Here is a 17,744-nt window from a genome sequence, read left to right on the forward strand (position 1 = left end):
GTGTTGAGGGGACAACTTTATGTTTGGTAAGAGAGAAAGAGCAGAACAGACCTCAGGAGGATCTTAGTACGACCCAAAACACCAAATGCAGCAGCCCATCAACACAGGAAAAACACCAAAACGACAGGATGGAGGGAAAAAAAGATGAAAGTTATCCATTTACCATCAGTGAGTCTTATTGTCTCATGGTCAGCACGAGCTTTGGACTGCATACATGTTCAGTTGGCAAACAGTGGAGACAATGAATGAAATCAGTGCCCCAGAAAGGAAAAATATGTACCATCAATGCTTCTTGATTGTTTGCTAAGCGAAGAAAATAAAAAAAAAAGATCTCATTAGGAGTTCATGCGGTACTGGTTTTTTTTTCTTCCGATCTTCTTTTCTTTCCCCAAAAGAATTGGATCGTGTTGAATAGCATTCATGGAGGAGGTCCGATGTTTTTCGAGAAAAAAAATCGGTATGGGAGACATGAAAAAAAAAAAAGCTTAATGTGTGGTCGTCTCAGCCTGGGAGGATTTAGAGTTCCAGTTCCTGACAGGCTTCGGTTTACACAAAGAAAGGGATCATTGTCCACACCACATCTCAAAACGGAAACCTTCTTTCTTGTTTGAAAAAACCAAAAAAAAAAAGTTATAAAAAGGACCCCTGATTCAGCCGTTCCGATGGTTGTCCTTACCATGCTTTTATCGCCTATTTTCTAAATTGTTAACTTCAATTTTATATATAATTCAGCCTGAGTTTCTTTTTTCTTCCCTCTTTTGATTCACCTTTTCTTACCTTTCTCTTTTTTTTTTCTTTTTCCTATTTTTCTAAGACAACCAATTCGTATTTGAAAAGTTGACATGAATATTACCGAGTTACTAAGTCAGCCAATGACCGAATGCCGTCAAGTAGACTCCGTTCCGCTCCATAAACAGCCGGTTCACGATGATGATCTGATGATGCTCTGGGAAAAGGCATTGGAACAAAGCGGGTTTTTGTTGCGCGCTCAACCGGAACGGAACACATTGACCGATACCATTTTATCGCCTGTCAAGCCTACCTGTTACATCAAGGATACACCGATCCACGTCAAGATCATTGGACGCCATATGAATGGATCGTTCCGTTGTCACATTGGTACCGGCAAAGCCTCCCACCCAATTCGGTCCACGGAACTTTGCCGACAAATGCGATTGCTGGCGGTCTTTTTCAGAGCCGAAAGCAGTAAAAGTCAATTAGTATCGCCTGACTTTATCTTCTTCCCTACATGGTTGCTTCATCTTTTCCGCTATACCCAGTATGGCGCCACCCCCGGTCGTACCGATGTTCGTTTCTTGGAAAATGCCGCATTGGCAAAAGAAGATCATATCTATCGCTTGAACCATGTGCTCAACACGCTGTTCCGTTTCAACTTGCATCAATTTGACCAAGACAAACTTCACTCTGCCGTCGCCTTGGCCAATTATTTGTTTGACACCGCGGGCCTGGATCATCTTAATTTACCTCGACCTCTACTGATCAACACCAATGCGAGCGATATGCAGCAACAGCAACAGCAGCAGCAACAGCCAGCTTTGTACTCCACGTTGTGCCTTTTACTGCATGCTCCACGTCCTTCCAAACTCAAGCCCATGTGTCACAACTGCAACACCAAACCGGCTTCTAGGCGCAAACTTTGTGTCGCCTGCTACCGATACCAGCTGAAGCACGGTGAAGCGCGACCTTTGCGATTGATTGTGGCCAATCGACCGGGACCCACGCGTGTGCAGGCGTCATCGGCTTCATTCTCATCCGTCATGGAGTCCAACCATTCACCGCGCTCGACTTCCAGTCAACTGCCCGTTGTCTTTTACTCACCCAAGATGTCGGCCCCGTCTCGTGCTCAGAAATTTTGCGCCAACTGCGGGGTCCAGGAAACCCATCAATGGTATCGAAATTTGTGTGGTTCAGGTCATTGGTGCGAAACCTGCAAAAGCTACTATCTCCGCCACACCAAGGTTCGACCTCCGGAATTGTTTGTCAAAGCGGCCAAACGGAAAGTCGATATTCGCACGCTTGTCAACTGGTCGGCGTGGTCCTGGGATGAAGCTTCGCCTGTCAGTAGCCCTACCATTTCTGCCAGTTCGCGTCAAACGACGGCGGAATCCCGTCGTTCGTCGGCTTCGTCTATCACGTCGACCTCGACCGCGTCGTCCTTGTCGACTTGTTCGTCGGCGTCCTTTAACCTACCTTGGACAACCATGCCGCATCAGCGTCCTTCTACTGGTACGGGCAGTGTCATAAGTACGAGTACCAGTGGCAGCAGTAGCCCAAGCAGTGTGTTATCTTCACCTCATTCTCCGCCTTCCTCTCTTTACCACACCTCCTCCCCTGGCACCACCAAATCGAATCTCCGGCTCATGCCAGAGTATTTACCAACCAACGACCTTGCATGTCACTACGATCCTTTGATGGCCGCTTTTTCTCTTTGGTCCCCTGAATGAGCCTTTGCCAACTAAATCCACCACCATTTTTATCGATCATTTTTATACCTCCACCACCCTCTTGCTACCGCCACAGCCTCTTTTTCCTTTGTTCACATCCTTGGAACACATCTCCTCGTCCTTTTGGTTTCTTTTTCGCGCCAACCCAACGCATTTCATTTCCTACTTACATGTTCATTATACACTTCCACTACTCATGCAAACCACAGCAGCTAGAGCATATTTGTTTTTTTTTTTATATATCCTGTTGTACAGTCTTGTTTTATGCATTATTACCTTTCCCATTTTCCCCATTCTTATGCTTGCTCGATTATGATTTATTCATCAGCCCTTTTTTCACCACTTGTTTTTTTCATATACACACATTAATATTTTCTGCTATGTCTGCATTTTTAACACACCAATATCTTATATCATTATTGTATTAAGCACTTTTTTTTCATGGGTAGTGAAGTTTATTAAACATTCTACTAGTGGATTATGAAAGTAAACCCGAGCCCTGTATCATATTGGGCCAAAGTTTTGAGGGATACATAATTTTAACTGGTCCATGCATGATATGTGAACAGCGATAACTGATTCGGAAAATGAAGCTATTCTTCGATCCTTGCCGCTTATGCGCATGATCCTTGGGTTGAATTTCTTTGTGAATTTTGCTAGTCTTTCGTTATCCTCTTGCTGACCAAAAAGAATTTGACAGAACATCGAGCCTCGCAGCCAAGGCTCGATTTCATGTAAGTGTCATCAAGCCAATTCAAGATCAAAGGAACCTTAGTTGGCCGTCTGTATGCGATGCATGTTTACGTCTCTGATTGGCTCTGATTTGGCCTTTGCTGCTGGCGAATTTCCCATAACCAAGGTTTGTTTACAATTCCCGAGGTTCTTGCCAACGGTGAATCCGCCTCGAAGACATAGTTTTTGGAAGAGAGGATCCCCGGGTTGATTTGACAATACAGCGCTGTGAAACTCTCCTCCAATGAAACCGATGCGCCTGTTGCCAAAAAAGGAGTAGGTTTTGGTAGGGCAACAAGAAGGTCTGCTGCATCAATGTATCCCGGTCTATTCATTGTAAATCATGAGATTGGCAGGCAAATTCAGAGGCAAAGGTTTTGATAAGGGCCTGCATGTCTATACCACTGCGATAAATTCGTCAGTGTGAGATCATTTGGTTAATTTTGTTTATGCCCGTGTGTGTTATCATGTTGTGGACCTTATTCTCCTTGTTAATAATCATGGCCTTGCCAGATGAAATCGAGATACCAATAAACTTTATTTTTGGATCACTTGTAACTTGGTTCTCTAATTACCTAGACGACGGCTGAATTTTCTTCATATTGTACTTGTAATTCTATGTAGCTGTATACCAGAGGACACTCATTGGAGAAATACAGAGAGAATATGATATGATATGCAGAAAAACTTATTAATAACATTTCTCAGGCTGTCCAAGTTGAATGACAAAAAAAGAAATGGATACCAGTCGAGGTGCATAAAAGCTACAATATCACGATGAGCGTACCAAATACGATAATACGATATAGCCTAGGCAAAGCTTATCAGATATTTTTTTTTTCTTTGGGAACGTGTGCTTGCAAATTTTATAAGTTGTCAAGCGTGCGCATATTTGGCAAATGTCCGAACTTTAATTTTTTTTTTTTTTTTTTTTAGCAAGGACGCTGCACCTGACGGTATCTAAATCGGGAAAAAAAGGCTATGATTTTAGCTTTTTGGGCTTCTCTTGCAATGTTCCAAATTCTTGGTTAGCCAGGGGTGACCAGTGACGATAACCCAAGGGTATAGTTGACGTGACCTTAAACTTCAGGACGCAAGAAAAAAATTTGAGGAGTATCACTAGTAGTTGATGATCGATCAACCGTAAACGTTAGCAAATGAAAGAAAAAAAAAGGATCGCGATCATGATCGTATGATACTCAGCCGAGCCCCCGTGGGATGGTGTTTAATACCGTTAGTCTTTTTGCAATAACACATGGCAACATGCTTACGCAATGCAGTGATGGCAAAAGGTGTGGGGTGAAAGAACGTTCACCCATCCGAAAACAGCTCTCAAAAGATTAAGTAGGCTAAAATGTGCAAGCATTATGTGGGAGCTCCCACGCCTCTTTTTTGACTGGGACGCCCATCTTCTTTAACCATATGCCAAAAATCAAAGCCCGGCACATGTCATCTCCATTGCGTTTTCGGTGGAACCAACGCAAAAGGTTAAACGGGACACTCCTCTTTTTTTTCTTACTCATGATGGATGATGATCTTTTTTCAATGATCTTGGTTCTAAATTTTTAACTTTTTTTTTATCCCGTTGTTATTCTTCTTGTTATCTTCAAGGTTTGGATCTCCTTACAAACTTCGTTCTCCTGGCGACCCTTCTAAAAGCTTCAATTGTCAAAAAACAAACTTTTGGCCCTCATGATGCTCTATGCAGTATCCGGTTTCAAGGGTAAATACGCACACATACAAACACACTCACACATATAGCAGCGATCTACAACAGGCCCAACCGGTTTCCAAAATTTAAGCTTTTTAATGCAAAGAATTTTCCTGAAGAATCTTTGTTACTTCAAATGGGCATTCTCTCCTTGAGCGTCATTGTATCATCATAAAAGCTTTTTTTCTTCTTTTCGCTTCATTTCAAACAATGAACGTGACTAACTGCACCGTATGCTCTGTTAGACTTCAATGATATAGCACATAGTTTATTTGATTTGACTATTGTTTGCTTATGGTGGTGAACGGTGATAAAGTTTGGTTACAGCCGAGGGATGCCACCTCATGGTTCATCATCTATGCTGATTCGGTCACGGCGTTTGTATTTGCACGAGCGCTAAGGAGTCGGCAAACATTGATGCACTCACACACGGTACGCAGTCAATGTCTCGGAGAATCCATTCATGATGGAAAGTCCATGGGTGCGGCACAACGTACCGTTGTCGATCACCGCTTTCAACCGCGAGCTATCCTTACTAAAGTAACACAAAATGCAGATACATTGCATGAATTCCCCATCTATGATATGGCGAACATCCTTGCACAAGCAATGGTCCATTTCCATTATCCATGTAGACTTGTCCATGCCGGCTTGACAAGTATGTCTACAAATGAAAGGCTCTGTGGCTCCAAATAAGACCAGCAAAATACCTTTCGATCATTCATATAATACGGTGAGTGACGATTCCACAAAAGAATGCAAGCGTAAGACAAGTTGGAAAATGATACTGTATCACTGTTGCCTTGCTCAGGCACTTGCTGCCAAAGGTTTTTTTAGCTTCTTTTTTGGTGAAACGAACCATCGTTGTACAAAAATGCCACTAACGTTTGCCCCAACTGTTTATCGTTACTCATGTGAAAATGAATTTTATCACATGAAATTTCTTTACTGTCTTATGGGAAATGCGCAGCATAACTTTTAATCAGATCACTATCAATCTGCAAACAAAAAGAATAATAATAATAAGAAAAGGGTTACCAGAGAAACCTTGGAAGGACAATAAAACTAGAACAAAGGTGAAGATGGTATAATTTGTGTGTATACAACCGATAAATACAAGGTGAAACAAAAACGAATGAAATTACAGTATGAAATAGATGAATTGGGTTGTCCAGAAAGGTGGGAATGCATGGACTTTACATGGCAAAGGCGGTGTTCGGTGTTCCTGTTGGTATGCCTTCCATGAGATCCATCACAACATCTAGAAGCAGAAAAAGCGTGAGATTGATTGGATCGTGCAAAATCGTTCCATGCCATTATGGAGTCCGCATTTTACCCAGTGGTATCTCGTCCGTCATCAAAGAGTCTTCAAATGTCAGAGATCTGACGTTGTTACATAAACTTTGCGATGCGTCGGTGGCCGGGTTGGGAAAGTAATCAGGGTACTGCTCACGCTGGATGTACATTTGCTTTCGCTGAAACATGTGTTTGATCATTTGTTGTCCAAGCTCCACCATGATTTCCACTGCATTATCCATCCTTTCCGGTTTATGGTTGGGACACAGGAACCAGTATTTACTGAGAAAACTGGGAGGCACAAACCAACAATCTGGATTGCCTAATTCGCCTCCCAAGAAAATGGCCGAATCAATCAAAAAGTCAAATAATTCATTGGCGTCGTAAAAGTCTTGGAATAAAATCATATGATCGCGCATTGCCGGTCCCGGTACAACGTCAATTCGAGTATCGTGAGGAATCGTTCGTTGCAGTTCGGCTAAAGTGAACCGAAACCCCCAAAACGTTAGCCAATGTCCTCTCCAATCTCTCTCTAAAAAACTCTCGGCTTTTTTCTTGGCCAAAACTATTTCTGACTTACTGGGAGTGAATAAAGCGCGAGTGGTAGCATCGAGATTTTTCATGGCTCGTAAATGTTGTACTGCATCCAAGGAAGGCATGGGCGGAAACACCTTTTTGTCACATGAGGATGGCTTGGGGTGGGTGGGATCGCTGATCGGTTCGTCCTGAGCTTCGGTCGTGGTCCTTGCCAAGCCTGTCTTGGCATCGCGAAACTCTTCCTTTCCATCGTCCTGCGCTGATTCAAGAGCGGACAAGTAGCTTTCGTGAGAAGGTGGGTCGCCGAACTCGTTACTGGCCTCTCGAAGGGATACGTTGTCATAAGAAGGATCATTTAAAGTGGGAATTTTGTCATTGGTTATGCCCAGCGATAGCATGGAGCGCACATCAGAAGAGAGAAAAGAGGAGAGATCAAATGCGGAAGATGGGGAGGAGGAGGATGAGAGATTCATGGGTGTATCGATGCGGTTCATGTGGGAGAGAAGGTCAGAGACGAGGTCTGTCGTGAGCAAATGTTGGAAGAAGGGTGATTCAAGGTGGCTGGCCAGCTGGGGGGCCAAAGCAGACAAAGCTTGGCTCATGTCAAGTGAAGAAGGCAAGTCCAGCAACGGATCCGGATGATCATGGAGAGTATCCTGCTTAGGAGCTAGAGGAGGATCCGCCATGCTGAGAAAAGAATCTGCGCTGTTCGCGGAATATGAGGATTGAGGACTGGAGGATAATTGGGATTCTTGGGTGGAAGTACCGGTCGTGGTAGAGGAAAATGGTGATGTGGGTTCAAAGGAAGAGGAGCATGGGCTGTCGGCCGAGACGGGCGAAGTGGGATGATCATTTTGATTCATACCCACAATATTCATGTGCTTGTTGAGAAAGAATTCCAACGACTGAGGAATTCCTTTGGTTTTCGAAAACGTTAATCGTTCTGCGCCGAGTTCATCAGTCATTCCGGTATCCCAAAACTTGGGAACATCCACTCGGTTGGCAATGCAAGCCAATTTGAAGGTTAACAGGCATCCTTTCAGGTAATTGTTCTCGTATCGGTAAATGTCTAATCGTTTGCGGAGCATATTGACTTCTTTTAATGCTTGATCCCGGATATACATGCAACGTTTAACAGTATTTTCGGCTTCACGCATCTCACGACGTTTTCGTTCACGAAAGGCCCGTTGAGCGGCTCGATTTTGCGCTTTGCGTTGTGCCGGCGAAGGCGGATTCGGTTTCCTTCCGGGCTTTTTGCGTGGACGAATAGGTCGTCCATTTTCATCCAGGTTACCCAATTCGAGTTCAGGGTCAAAATGTTCAAACGAAATATCCGTCATTTTGCAACAAAAACAATAAAAAATAAACGAATAACAGTAAGCAAAGGCTTAAAAAACAAATCTAAAGAAAGAGAGTGAACAAAAAAAAAGCCCAAGGAAAAAGAAAATGAAGGAAGAAAGAGTAGAAGAGAATTAAAGCGACGAAAATCAGGTGCAAATGAAAGGGCGAAGAAAAAGGAAAAGGAAGGATTTTATACAATTAGCGTTTTGGGGTGAGAAGCGGAGAAAAACATTGATGTGAATGGAGTTACATTAACGGCACTGTGCACACTGGCACAAAGAAAAACCGATCCGCGTGTCGGTTGAGGTTAAGATCGGCAACAAAAAAAGGTCAACGTTCAAGCGAAATATATGCGCATGTGAAAACAGAAATAAAAGTCCACAGAAACATGTGTGGGGAAGGTGCCCCATCCATTTTAAGAACAAACCAGGTGGCCCTGCTGGCCTTGTCGCCACTTTATTAAACTCGCTAGTCCATTGGAATGGGTGTCACAAAGTTAATCAACTATTCAGCGATAAGCCAATTAGAAGTCAGTTGCCGATTTTCGGCCTTTTGGAGTCGTATCCTTGGAAAACCACGTCGCTTGCTTTGTACAGTATAGGTTGACATTCGAATGTAATGAGTCCAAAAATCCATACCCATGAAGCAGCGGTTGATTAAAGCTGTTTTCTTATACCACATTGCATTTTACAACCAAATCTATGGACGACATTCGTCTAAAATGGCACATCAAAAATGTCAAATTAACAAGTAACTCCTTGTGCACGCTTCGTTTTCTCCAGCTTGTAAGTATTAGTCACCTTATTCATGTAAAGAGAAAAGTCACATCAGTATATGGGCGGCATTATCACTTTTTGCTATTCTATTTTATTTGATACATTTGATCGTCGACCGGATAATTATCGTGGCACACTTTGTTACTGCTGCGAAAAATGGTCATACTTCGCCACGAGAACCAGAAACAACTCACTGTCGAAATTTCTGCAAAAGAGGATCTATAAGCAAATAAAGGTTTTTTACTGACGTATTTGTATCATGCTCTCGATTACATTTCAATTATTGTCAGGTAACATGGAATAAACGTGCTCACATCTACAACAACTGCCGCAGCAGTCAGTCGTTCATTCATCGTAACATGAGCGGCCTTAAGATGTGGTTAACTGCCGTTACTGATATTACTCAATTTTTGGTTACATTATAGTGCTCCATGTTTCATTTACCCGAAAGATGAAGTGAGGTTCTGCACACAGGCTTTGGTTCGGATTCTCGATTTACGCATGGCTAGTGTCGGGGTTTAAGCTTTCTGAGCGTTCATTTCTGTAAGGTAAACGGTTCATTATTTTGCACCAAAATCCAACATAAGCAGAAGACAGTGGCAATTGTGGGGTTTCAGACGATGGTGTGGAAGATAAAGAGGTTCAATTAGCTAAAACAGGACTTTATTTTTCAAGCTTGATTGAGTCTTGCGTCAAGTCCGAATTGCGCGTTTCAGCTGTTGGGAATGTGAAATAACTGGACAACAAATGACCGACCTTTGTGAAGCTGGTCAACCGTATTGAACTGACTCTGCGCGAATGATTTATGCTGGTGTGTCGCCCATAGTTTGTTATTTGGTAACTTCAACAGGACTTACCTACCTATCGATGAGTTCACCAGTGAGAGCTTGAGCCCGACCCAAGGAAATGTTGATAAGGTGTTTGAGCCGGTTTGTCGGACACAGCGGTCGTATTTGAACGGATATGACGCCTCCGCTCAAAGAAGTATCCTCACCAGAAAATATAATATTATGGGCATAACATTGGATATCTTAGTGAGCGTAACTTTTTTTTTCTTCGCATTTATTTGAGACCCGACTTTCCCCCTAATATGATGAATTACATCTTAACTTGTTCACACATCGATGATTTCATTTTGTCTGATAAACAGAGCTACAGTAGTAAGGTGATCGAAAACAGACAAGACAACAGCTCTACAGGAAGGGTTACCACGGAACCCGAAATTTCGATGTGGCTGCGCAACGGGTTAATTTCATTAAATACAGTGACTCAGGAAATTGATCCAATGTTCACCGATTTTTTACTTTATTGCATTTATCTCCACAACCACCATATCTATCTACCCCAAATAAAAAATATGTTGTAGCTATGACTCCTAGCTTTAAAATAAAAAAAGATGAAGATTCTAGCATAAGTAGATGATGAGTAATCAAGATTTCCACACGACCGCTCATTGGATCAATTTTCTGAGTTACACTTACTATTGAATCAATAATCAATCTGTCCACCTTTGGCCTTGATGACCGCCTCCAAACGTCGAGGCATGGTGGCAATATACTTCTGGCATGCCTCCTTTGTCACCTTGTTGTACCAGATATAATGGACCCGCCTCCATAGCTCTTTCCATTGATGTGGGTGCTTCATCATAATCAGCAAGCTGATACTTCAGATAATACCACATATTTTCGATGGGATTCAGATCAGGAGAGTAAGGGGGCCACTGGAGTGCTGCAATACCCTTGGATTCAAACCATGCTTTTGCTTTTTTGGATGTGTGCTTAGGGTCATTGTCTTGTTGAAAAATGATATTGTCAATCTGCATACCATATTCTCGAAGACTACCAAGCATATCATCCTCCAAAATATCACAGTATAAAGCTGCGTCCAATCCTCCTTCAATTTTGGTAATCAAACCAGGGCCATTGGCAGTAATGCAACTCCAAAGAAAAAGACTGCCACCTCCATGCTTGGTAACATGATTGACGTTGTAATCTCTAAGTGGTTGCCCCTACTGTGTCCATGTCCACTGCTTACCATCTGATCCCAAGCGACTGTTTTTGTTTCATCAGAAAATACCACTCTGTTCCAGTCTTCGACGGTCCAAGAATGGTATCTTTTTGCAAAGGCAAGGCGTCAGGTTTATGCATGGACTTATAATTGTTGGCCTGCAAGAAGTCCCGAATCGTCTGGGGAGCAATAGGCGTGGTGGAGGAGAGTTGTCTGCTGGCGTCCACAGCCGTTTTATACTCCCCAGTGTTGAAGCGTCGAAAGATCAGACGTCCCAATTGTGTGGTAATCAGCGATGATCGTCCAGCGGAATTAGTGGCGGGAATGCCTAATTGCTTGCGAGTTCGTCTGACTGTGGAAACACTGCGTTGAAACATGAAGCAATAACTCTGTGAGAAACGTTCTCGCGAAGTTGTTGTTCGATGTTGTTGAATTTATCTTGTGAAATCGGATGCATCTACAGATAATCATGTTAATTAGGTCAATTAGGAATCGGATGAAGGAATTGAGTGAAATGGATGCGGATTTCACCTTGAATCGGAATAAATAACTGAAAGAAGTGAGAAGGAGTCTATTTACTTATTGTGACTGTCCGCAAGAAAAGTAGGCAACTCAGGAAATTAATCCAATAAGTACTTGTGCGGAAAAAACGATTACTCATCACCTACTTATGCAAGAGACTTCATCTTTTTTTGTTTCAAAGCTATGAATTAGGGCTACAACATATTTTTTAACGGAGACAATATGTATAATGGTTGTGGAGATAATTGCAATAAAGTAAAAAATCGGCGAACATTAGATCAATTTCCTGAGTCACTGTACCATTGCAAAAGCAGCATCTGAAGACAACTTTGACCCTTGCTGTTCTTGTTCTAAAAATGGACGCCATCTTTGACCTCACGGGCTGTTGATACTTATCTTCAGCAGTGTCGATTGTGACTATTTATCAATGCCCATTTCGAACGAGCACAGGCAGCAACCAAGTAGAGCTAATAGATGTAACACACAAGGATTCAGAGGACAGTAAAGATGCTTTTTAATTGGAATCGAACGAGAGGCTGGTTCCACGACAACCAACGTTACAACGTAAGCACTCAAACTCAACAATAAACATTAATCAACACAAGCAAGGGAAATGCTAACTCTTTTTTGGACGGGGTTCAAATAAGACTCTAGCTGACCGTTACACAACAGCCAACAGTGACACAAATACCGAGTTGAGCTCAGATCTGTCTTTTTTCTCTCAGATGCTGTGGTATATCCACTACTTGTCGTATTATCCATCCTAGATTGGTGTTCCCAAACAGGAAAGATCGGGATCTAGACGTGTTTCCATTCTGAGTGAGCTTCTCCATAACACCGATTGAGCCTCTTCATCCATAACTTGGATCTATCGCCGAGATTAATTCATACAGGTAAAGCTGTCACATCACAGCATGTGGATCCTTCCTAATACACCTTATAACCGAGGACTGCTCACTGATAATTATTAATTCCGACTCAAGACTAAAGTATAAATAGGCAGATCACATTAATCGAAATAAAGATCATCCAACAGTCTCAAAGGATTCTTATTGTCTCTTTTGTTCTAAATTCTCTCATATATCACAGATGCAATGAATCGCACCTTGGAGCCGTTTTTGTGTGTTTTTTATAAGCAGCGATTTGTTTTTTCAAGCAGCGATTTGATTGATTTTTATAAGGAGCGATTTGATTGATTTTTATAAGGAGCGATTTTGATTTTTATAAGGAGCGATTTTGATTTTTATAAGGAGCGATTTGATTTTTATAAGAAGCGATTCTGATTTTTATAAGCAGCGATTTGTTTTTCCAACCAGCGATTTGATTGATTTTTATAAGGAGCGATTTTGATTTTTATAAGGAGCGATTTTGATTTTTATAAGGAGCGATTTTGATTTTTATAAGGAGCGATTTGATTTTTATAAGAAGCGATTCTGATTTTTATAAGCAGCGATTTGTTTTTCCAACCAGCGATTTGATTGATTTTTATAAGGAGCGATTTTGATTTTTATAAGGAGCGATTTGATTTTTATAAGAAGCGATTTGATTTTTATAAGGAGCGATTTTGATTTTTATAAGAAGCGATTTGATTTTTATAAGGAGCGATTTTGATTTTTATAAGAAGCGATTTGATTTTTATAAGGAGCGATTTTGATTTTTATAAGGAGCGATTTTGATTTTTATAAGGAGCGATTTGATTTTTATAAGAAGCGATTCTGATTTTTATAAGCAGCGATTTGTTTTTCCAACCAGCGATTTGATTGATTTTTATAAGCAGCGATTTTGATTTTTATAAGAAGCGATTTGATTTTTATAAGGAGCGATTTTGATTTTTATAAGGAGCGATTTGATTTTTATAAGGAGCGATTTTGATTTTTATAAGGAGCGATTTTGATTTTTATAAGGAGCGATTTGATTTTTATAAGAAGCGATTTTGATTTTTATAAGGAGCGATTCTGATTTTTATAAGCAGCGATTTGTTTTTCCAACCAGCGATTTGATTGATTTTTATAAGCAGCGATTTTGATTTTTATAAGGAGCGATTGATTTTTATAAGGAGCGATTTTGATTTTTATAAGGAGCGATTTGATTTTTATAAGAAGCGATTCTGATTTTTATAAGCAGCGATTTGTTTTTCCAACCAGCGATTTGATTGATTTTTATAAGGAGCGATTTTGATTTTTATAAGGAGCGATTTGATTTTTATAAGAAGCGATTTGATTTTTATAAGGAGCGATTTTGATTTTTATAAGGAGCGATTTTGATTTTTATAAGGAGCGATTCTGATTTTTATAAGCAGCGATTTGTTTTTCCAACCAGCGATTTGATTGATTTTTATAAGGAGCGATTCTGATTTTTATAAGCAGCGATTTGTTTTTCCAACCAGCGATTTGATTGATTTTTATAAGGAGCGATTTTGATTTTTATAAGGAGCGATTTGATTTTTATAAGAAGCGATTTGATTTTTATAAGGAGCGATTTTGATTTTTATAAGAAGCGATTTGATTGATTTTTATAAGGAGCGATTTTGATTTTTATAAGGAGCGATTTGATTTTTATAAGAAGCGATTCTGATTTTTATAAGCAGCGATTTGTTTTTCCAACCAGCGATTTGATTGATTTTTATAAGGAGCGATTTTGATTTTTATAAGGAGCGATTTGATTTTTATAAGAAGCGATTTGATTTTTATAAGGAGCGATTTTGATTTTTATAAGGAGCGATTTGATTTTTATAAGAAGCGATTTGATTTTTATAAGGAGCGATTTTGATTTTTATAAGGAGCGATTTTGATTTTTATAAAGAGCGATTTGATTTTTATAAGAAGCGATTCTGATTTTTATAAGCAGCGATTTGTTTTTCCAACCAGCGATTTGATTGATTTTTATAAGCAGCGATTTTGATTTTTATAAGGAGCGATTTGATTTTTATAAGCAGCGATTTGATTTTTATAAGCAGCGATTTGATTTTTATAAGCAGCGATTTGATTTTTATAAGAAGCGATTCTGATTTTTATAAGCAGCGATTTGTTTTTCCAACCAGCGATTTGATTGATTTTTATAAGCAGCGATTTTGATTTTTATAAGGAGCGATTTGATTTTTATAAGAAGCGATTTGATTTTTATAAGGAGCGATTTTGATTTTTATAAGGAGCGATTTGATTTTTATAAGAAGCGATTTGATTTTTATAAGAAGCGATTTGATTTTTATAAGGAGCGATTTTTCACACCTTTCAGTCCTGGGATTTTCAACTTTCATCTTGGATGCAATTAACTGCACTACATGACAACCATTGCAGCTGTGATATAGATGGATAGAGACGTTGAGTACGGTGAGACTGTTGTTTATTCTCCAAAGAGATGATCTCTTTAGTATCTGGTATTCAAAGATAATAACTGGTATTGGGATTTGAATGTACAAATAGTATGTAACTACTCTAGTGTCTCTTATCTGCTTAAACCGAGGTAATTCTTATGTAGTGGTATATGAACCCTATCTATACGACAAACATCATCTTCTTGTCCAGCTTGCACTGATTCTCTCGTAATCAGTGCATAACAAGACGACAGGGAACAGACCAAACACCCGCAATGATGTGCACAAAGTAGCCTTGGCCAACTGCATCATCCGATAGATATCTTTGTATGCCAGGTCCATCGCAAAGGTTTCGTAGCGATCACCTACGCAAAAAATAAATATTCGAAAACATTAGATTATTCTTCTCTTCCTTCACTTACCTTCTATCAAAATGCCGCACACTAAGGGTGCTTGTACACCGAGACAGATCAGTTCAAGTAAAATGCGCTTCATTTCCTTTGCCAGCTTCACGAAATTAGTCATGTGGTTGGAACTTCGCTTGTAATCCACTTTCAACTCCATGATCCCGACCGCATACAATGCGGACCCCGAGTTGGCATAAAGGATCCAACTCGCTTTCAACTTCGTGACAGACTCTTGTTCTTGTTCTTCACCATCCTCGTTGCAAGGATCAAGATTGTGTTCTTCTTTGTACTGCACCTTGCTTGGAAATGATATCCCATTTACCCTTCAGAAGTAACCAGTGAGAAAATTAAGCCGCGACCTCATTGTTAAAGGTCTAATGGGAATTTTTACCAGGCACAGGGTTCCTTAACGGGTCGCGGGTCAGTGACCCGAACCGCGGGTCGACAATTTCTGAACTGGTAGACAGTTCGGGTCAGAGGCTGACCCGACATCTGATTCAGCTTGTAATGAGCGAAAGTGCGATGTGTCATGCGGATGAGAAAACGAGATGCGAAAATGGTAATGAGAAATGAAATAAAGCGAAGCAGAATGCGCTAAGATGAAGTGACAACCGTCATAGAAAGAAGCGAAAAAATATTTATTATCAAACGAGCAGAAAAAAAAGTAGGGAGAGAAAGAAACCTGAAATTGCTATAATAATGAAAAAAAATGAAGAGAAGGAAAACAACCGGCGAGAAAAAAAAAGGAAGAGAACGAATACAATGAAGAGCAGGAAAAAAAGGGAGAACAAAAAAGGAGAGAAGACAGAAAAAAATGGAGAGAAAAAAAACGAAGAGAAGGAAAGAAAAAACGACAAGCAGTTAAAAAAACAATACTGTAACCAGGAATCAAGGAGAACACTTTGCTTCAAGGTCTCCGCATGCATACGATTCCGACTGGCAGGAATGAAGTATTTGGCCTTGGAAAATAACCGCTCGCAAGATGTTGAGGTGGCAGGGACAGCGAGGTACTTGCGCGCCATTGTCGACAGTCTTGGAAAGACTGTTTGGCAATGATGCCAATACTCAAGCACGCAATTCGCCTCATTGTCCTCACCGGCATCCGTCAGAGAAAGGCCTTGAAGGTAGCCTCCAGCTCGTCTACCACTCGTTGGCGCTTCGGTCGGAAACGGTTGATACGGCCGTCGACGTTTCCTTCCTGCAGAGTACCACTTGCAGTGGGGGGCCGGAATTCCTCCCAAACAGATCGCACCTTCCTTTGAGCATCTTGAATGTAGTCGGATTCCCAGTTCATGTCAGACCAGTATTGGAACTTCAAGCAGTCGCAACAGCATACACATCAGTATCATCGGTTCGGCAGTAATATTGCTGGAGCTTCTCCTTCGCTTTCTCAGCAGCCTGGCAAAGTTCCACGGGATTGGTATCGTCATCGCATAAATCCTCAATTCCATCCAGCAATGCATTGTATGCAAAGATGACAGTGTTGATTGAGGGATATCTATTCTTTCAAAAGCTCATTAATAAGCTGATAATCTGAATCACTGAAATATGATCTATACCTTGACGACGACACCGATTCCGTCATTCCATGGAACTCCTGAAAGAGAACCAGCATTCGCTGTAGGAAGTTGACGTCGGCATCGGATAGAACAAACTGCACGAGCTCCAGGAAATGCTGACAGATGTGATTGTAGGCATCTTTCACCTCAAGAGCGCGCTTCACCATCAGCATTGTCTAATTCCAACGCGTCTTGACATCCAACATGAGAACTTCCACATTCCCAAAAACAGCTTTGCTTATGTCCTCATACTCCTTGTCATACTTCGAGGGTGAGCGTCTAATTATGCCATCCGAATTTACCAAACGCACAACAATTCAAAATCAATATGAAATTTACCTGATCCCTCTTAATACCACAGCGCAATTTTGAGATCGGGTTCAGACCGACAACACTGGTGATACGATCGTCCTCACTGTCATCAGGACCTGCACATAGACCATCCTTTAATGCCGCTTGAACAGCAAGATTGAGGATATAGCCGAGACATGGGATGTGGTGTTGGGCCTTATTGAAGATAAAGCGGCCGCCATTAATAGAACGCTCCTCCAGAATCTTCATCATCCTGAGGACGTTGCTTCCGTTATCGCGGGTGACCGTGAACAAAAGATTCGTAATCTCAAAATCATCTAAAACGCGCAGAAAAATATCCGCCAGTTCTTCACCAGTATGTCGGTTTTCTGAATGCTCAAAACCGATGAGCGCTTCTTGCTGCTTCCACTCCCTGTCGATAAAATGCGCCGTAATGCCAAAGAAGTCCATACCCCACTAAGAGGTCCAAAGGTCCAACGTGAAGGAAAGTGCCACTTGCTGGTGCAATAATTCCATGATCTCCAGCTTCTTGGAATGGTGCATTGCTGCAATATCACGTTTGGTCGAGTCCGCACTGATAGGCCTAGTGAGTTCCTCGTCGGATACCATGGTTGCAGCCTCGATCAAATGCCGGAACTCGGGATTCTCAACAATTGAGAAGGCCGACTGGGTCTTGACAACAAAGCCACACAACAGTTGACGCCAAAGATCCCGAGTCATCTCTTGGCGAGGTTGACCGGAAATCAGTTGACCATTGGAAACGAAA

General features: G+C 41.2%; 3 protein-coding genes across 3 annotated transcripts; 1 reads left to right on the top strand and 2 right to left on the bottom strand.

Annotated features, from left to right (window-relative positions):
• Positions 1–1,331: 1,331 nt before the first annotated feature.
• On the top strand, positions 1,332–2,189 carry BYT42DRAFT_469934 (uncharacterized protein; the record flags this gene model as incomplete). Its single annotated transcript, XM_051563556.1, has 1 exon — positions 1,332–2,189. A coding segment is annotated over one exon (858 nt), but the record flags the coding sequence as incomplete, so codon positions are not given.
• A 3,657-nt stretch (positions 2,190–5,846) lies between these two features.
• BYT42DRAFT_559316 (uncharacterized protein) lies at positions 5,847–8,411 on the bottom strand. The gene is made up of 2 exons (XM_051567108.1): positions 6,785–8,411; positions 5,847–6,682 (listed from the first exon to the last, which is right to left on the bottom strand). Exons 1-2 carry the CDS (start codon positions 8,079–8,081, stop codon positions 6,225–6,227), a joined length of 1,755 nt encoding a protein of 584 aa, XP_051426033.1. The 5' UTR covers positions 8,082–8,411; the 3' UTR covers positions 5,847–6,224.
• Positions 8,412–14,895: 6,484 nt separating this feature from the next.
• BYT42DRAFT_611294 (uncharacterized protein) lies at positions 14,896–15,638 on the bottom strand (the record flags this gene model as incomplete). Its single annotated transcript, XM_051571486.1, has 3 exons — positions 14,896–15,065; positions 15,123–15,406; positions 15,499–15,638. 3 exons carry the CDS (start codon positions 15,636–15,638, stop codon positions 14,896–14,898), a joined length of 594 nt encoding a protein of 197 aa, XP_051426034.1.
• Between the last annotated feature and the right edge of the window lie 2,106 nt (positions 15,639–17,744).

This window comes from Radiomyces spectabilis (genome assembly GCF_025331425.1).
Source record: "Radiomyces spectabilis strain NRRL 2753 chromosome Unknown BYT42scaffold_3, whole genome shotgun sequence".
In the NCBI taxonomy this organism is placed as follows: Eukaryota; Fungi; Mucoromycota; class Mucoromycetes; order Mucorales; family Radiomycetaceae; genus Radiomyces; species Radiomyces spectabilis.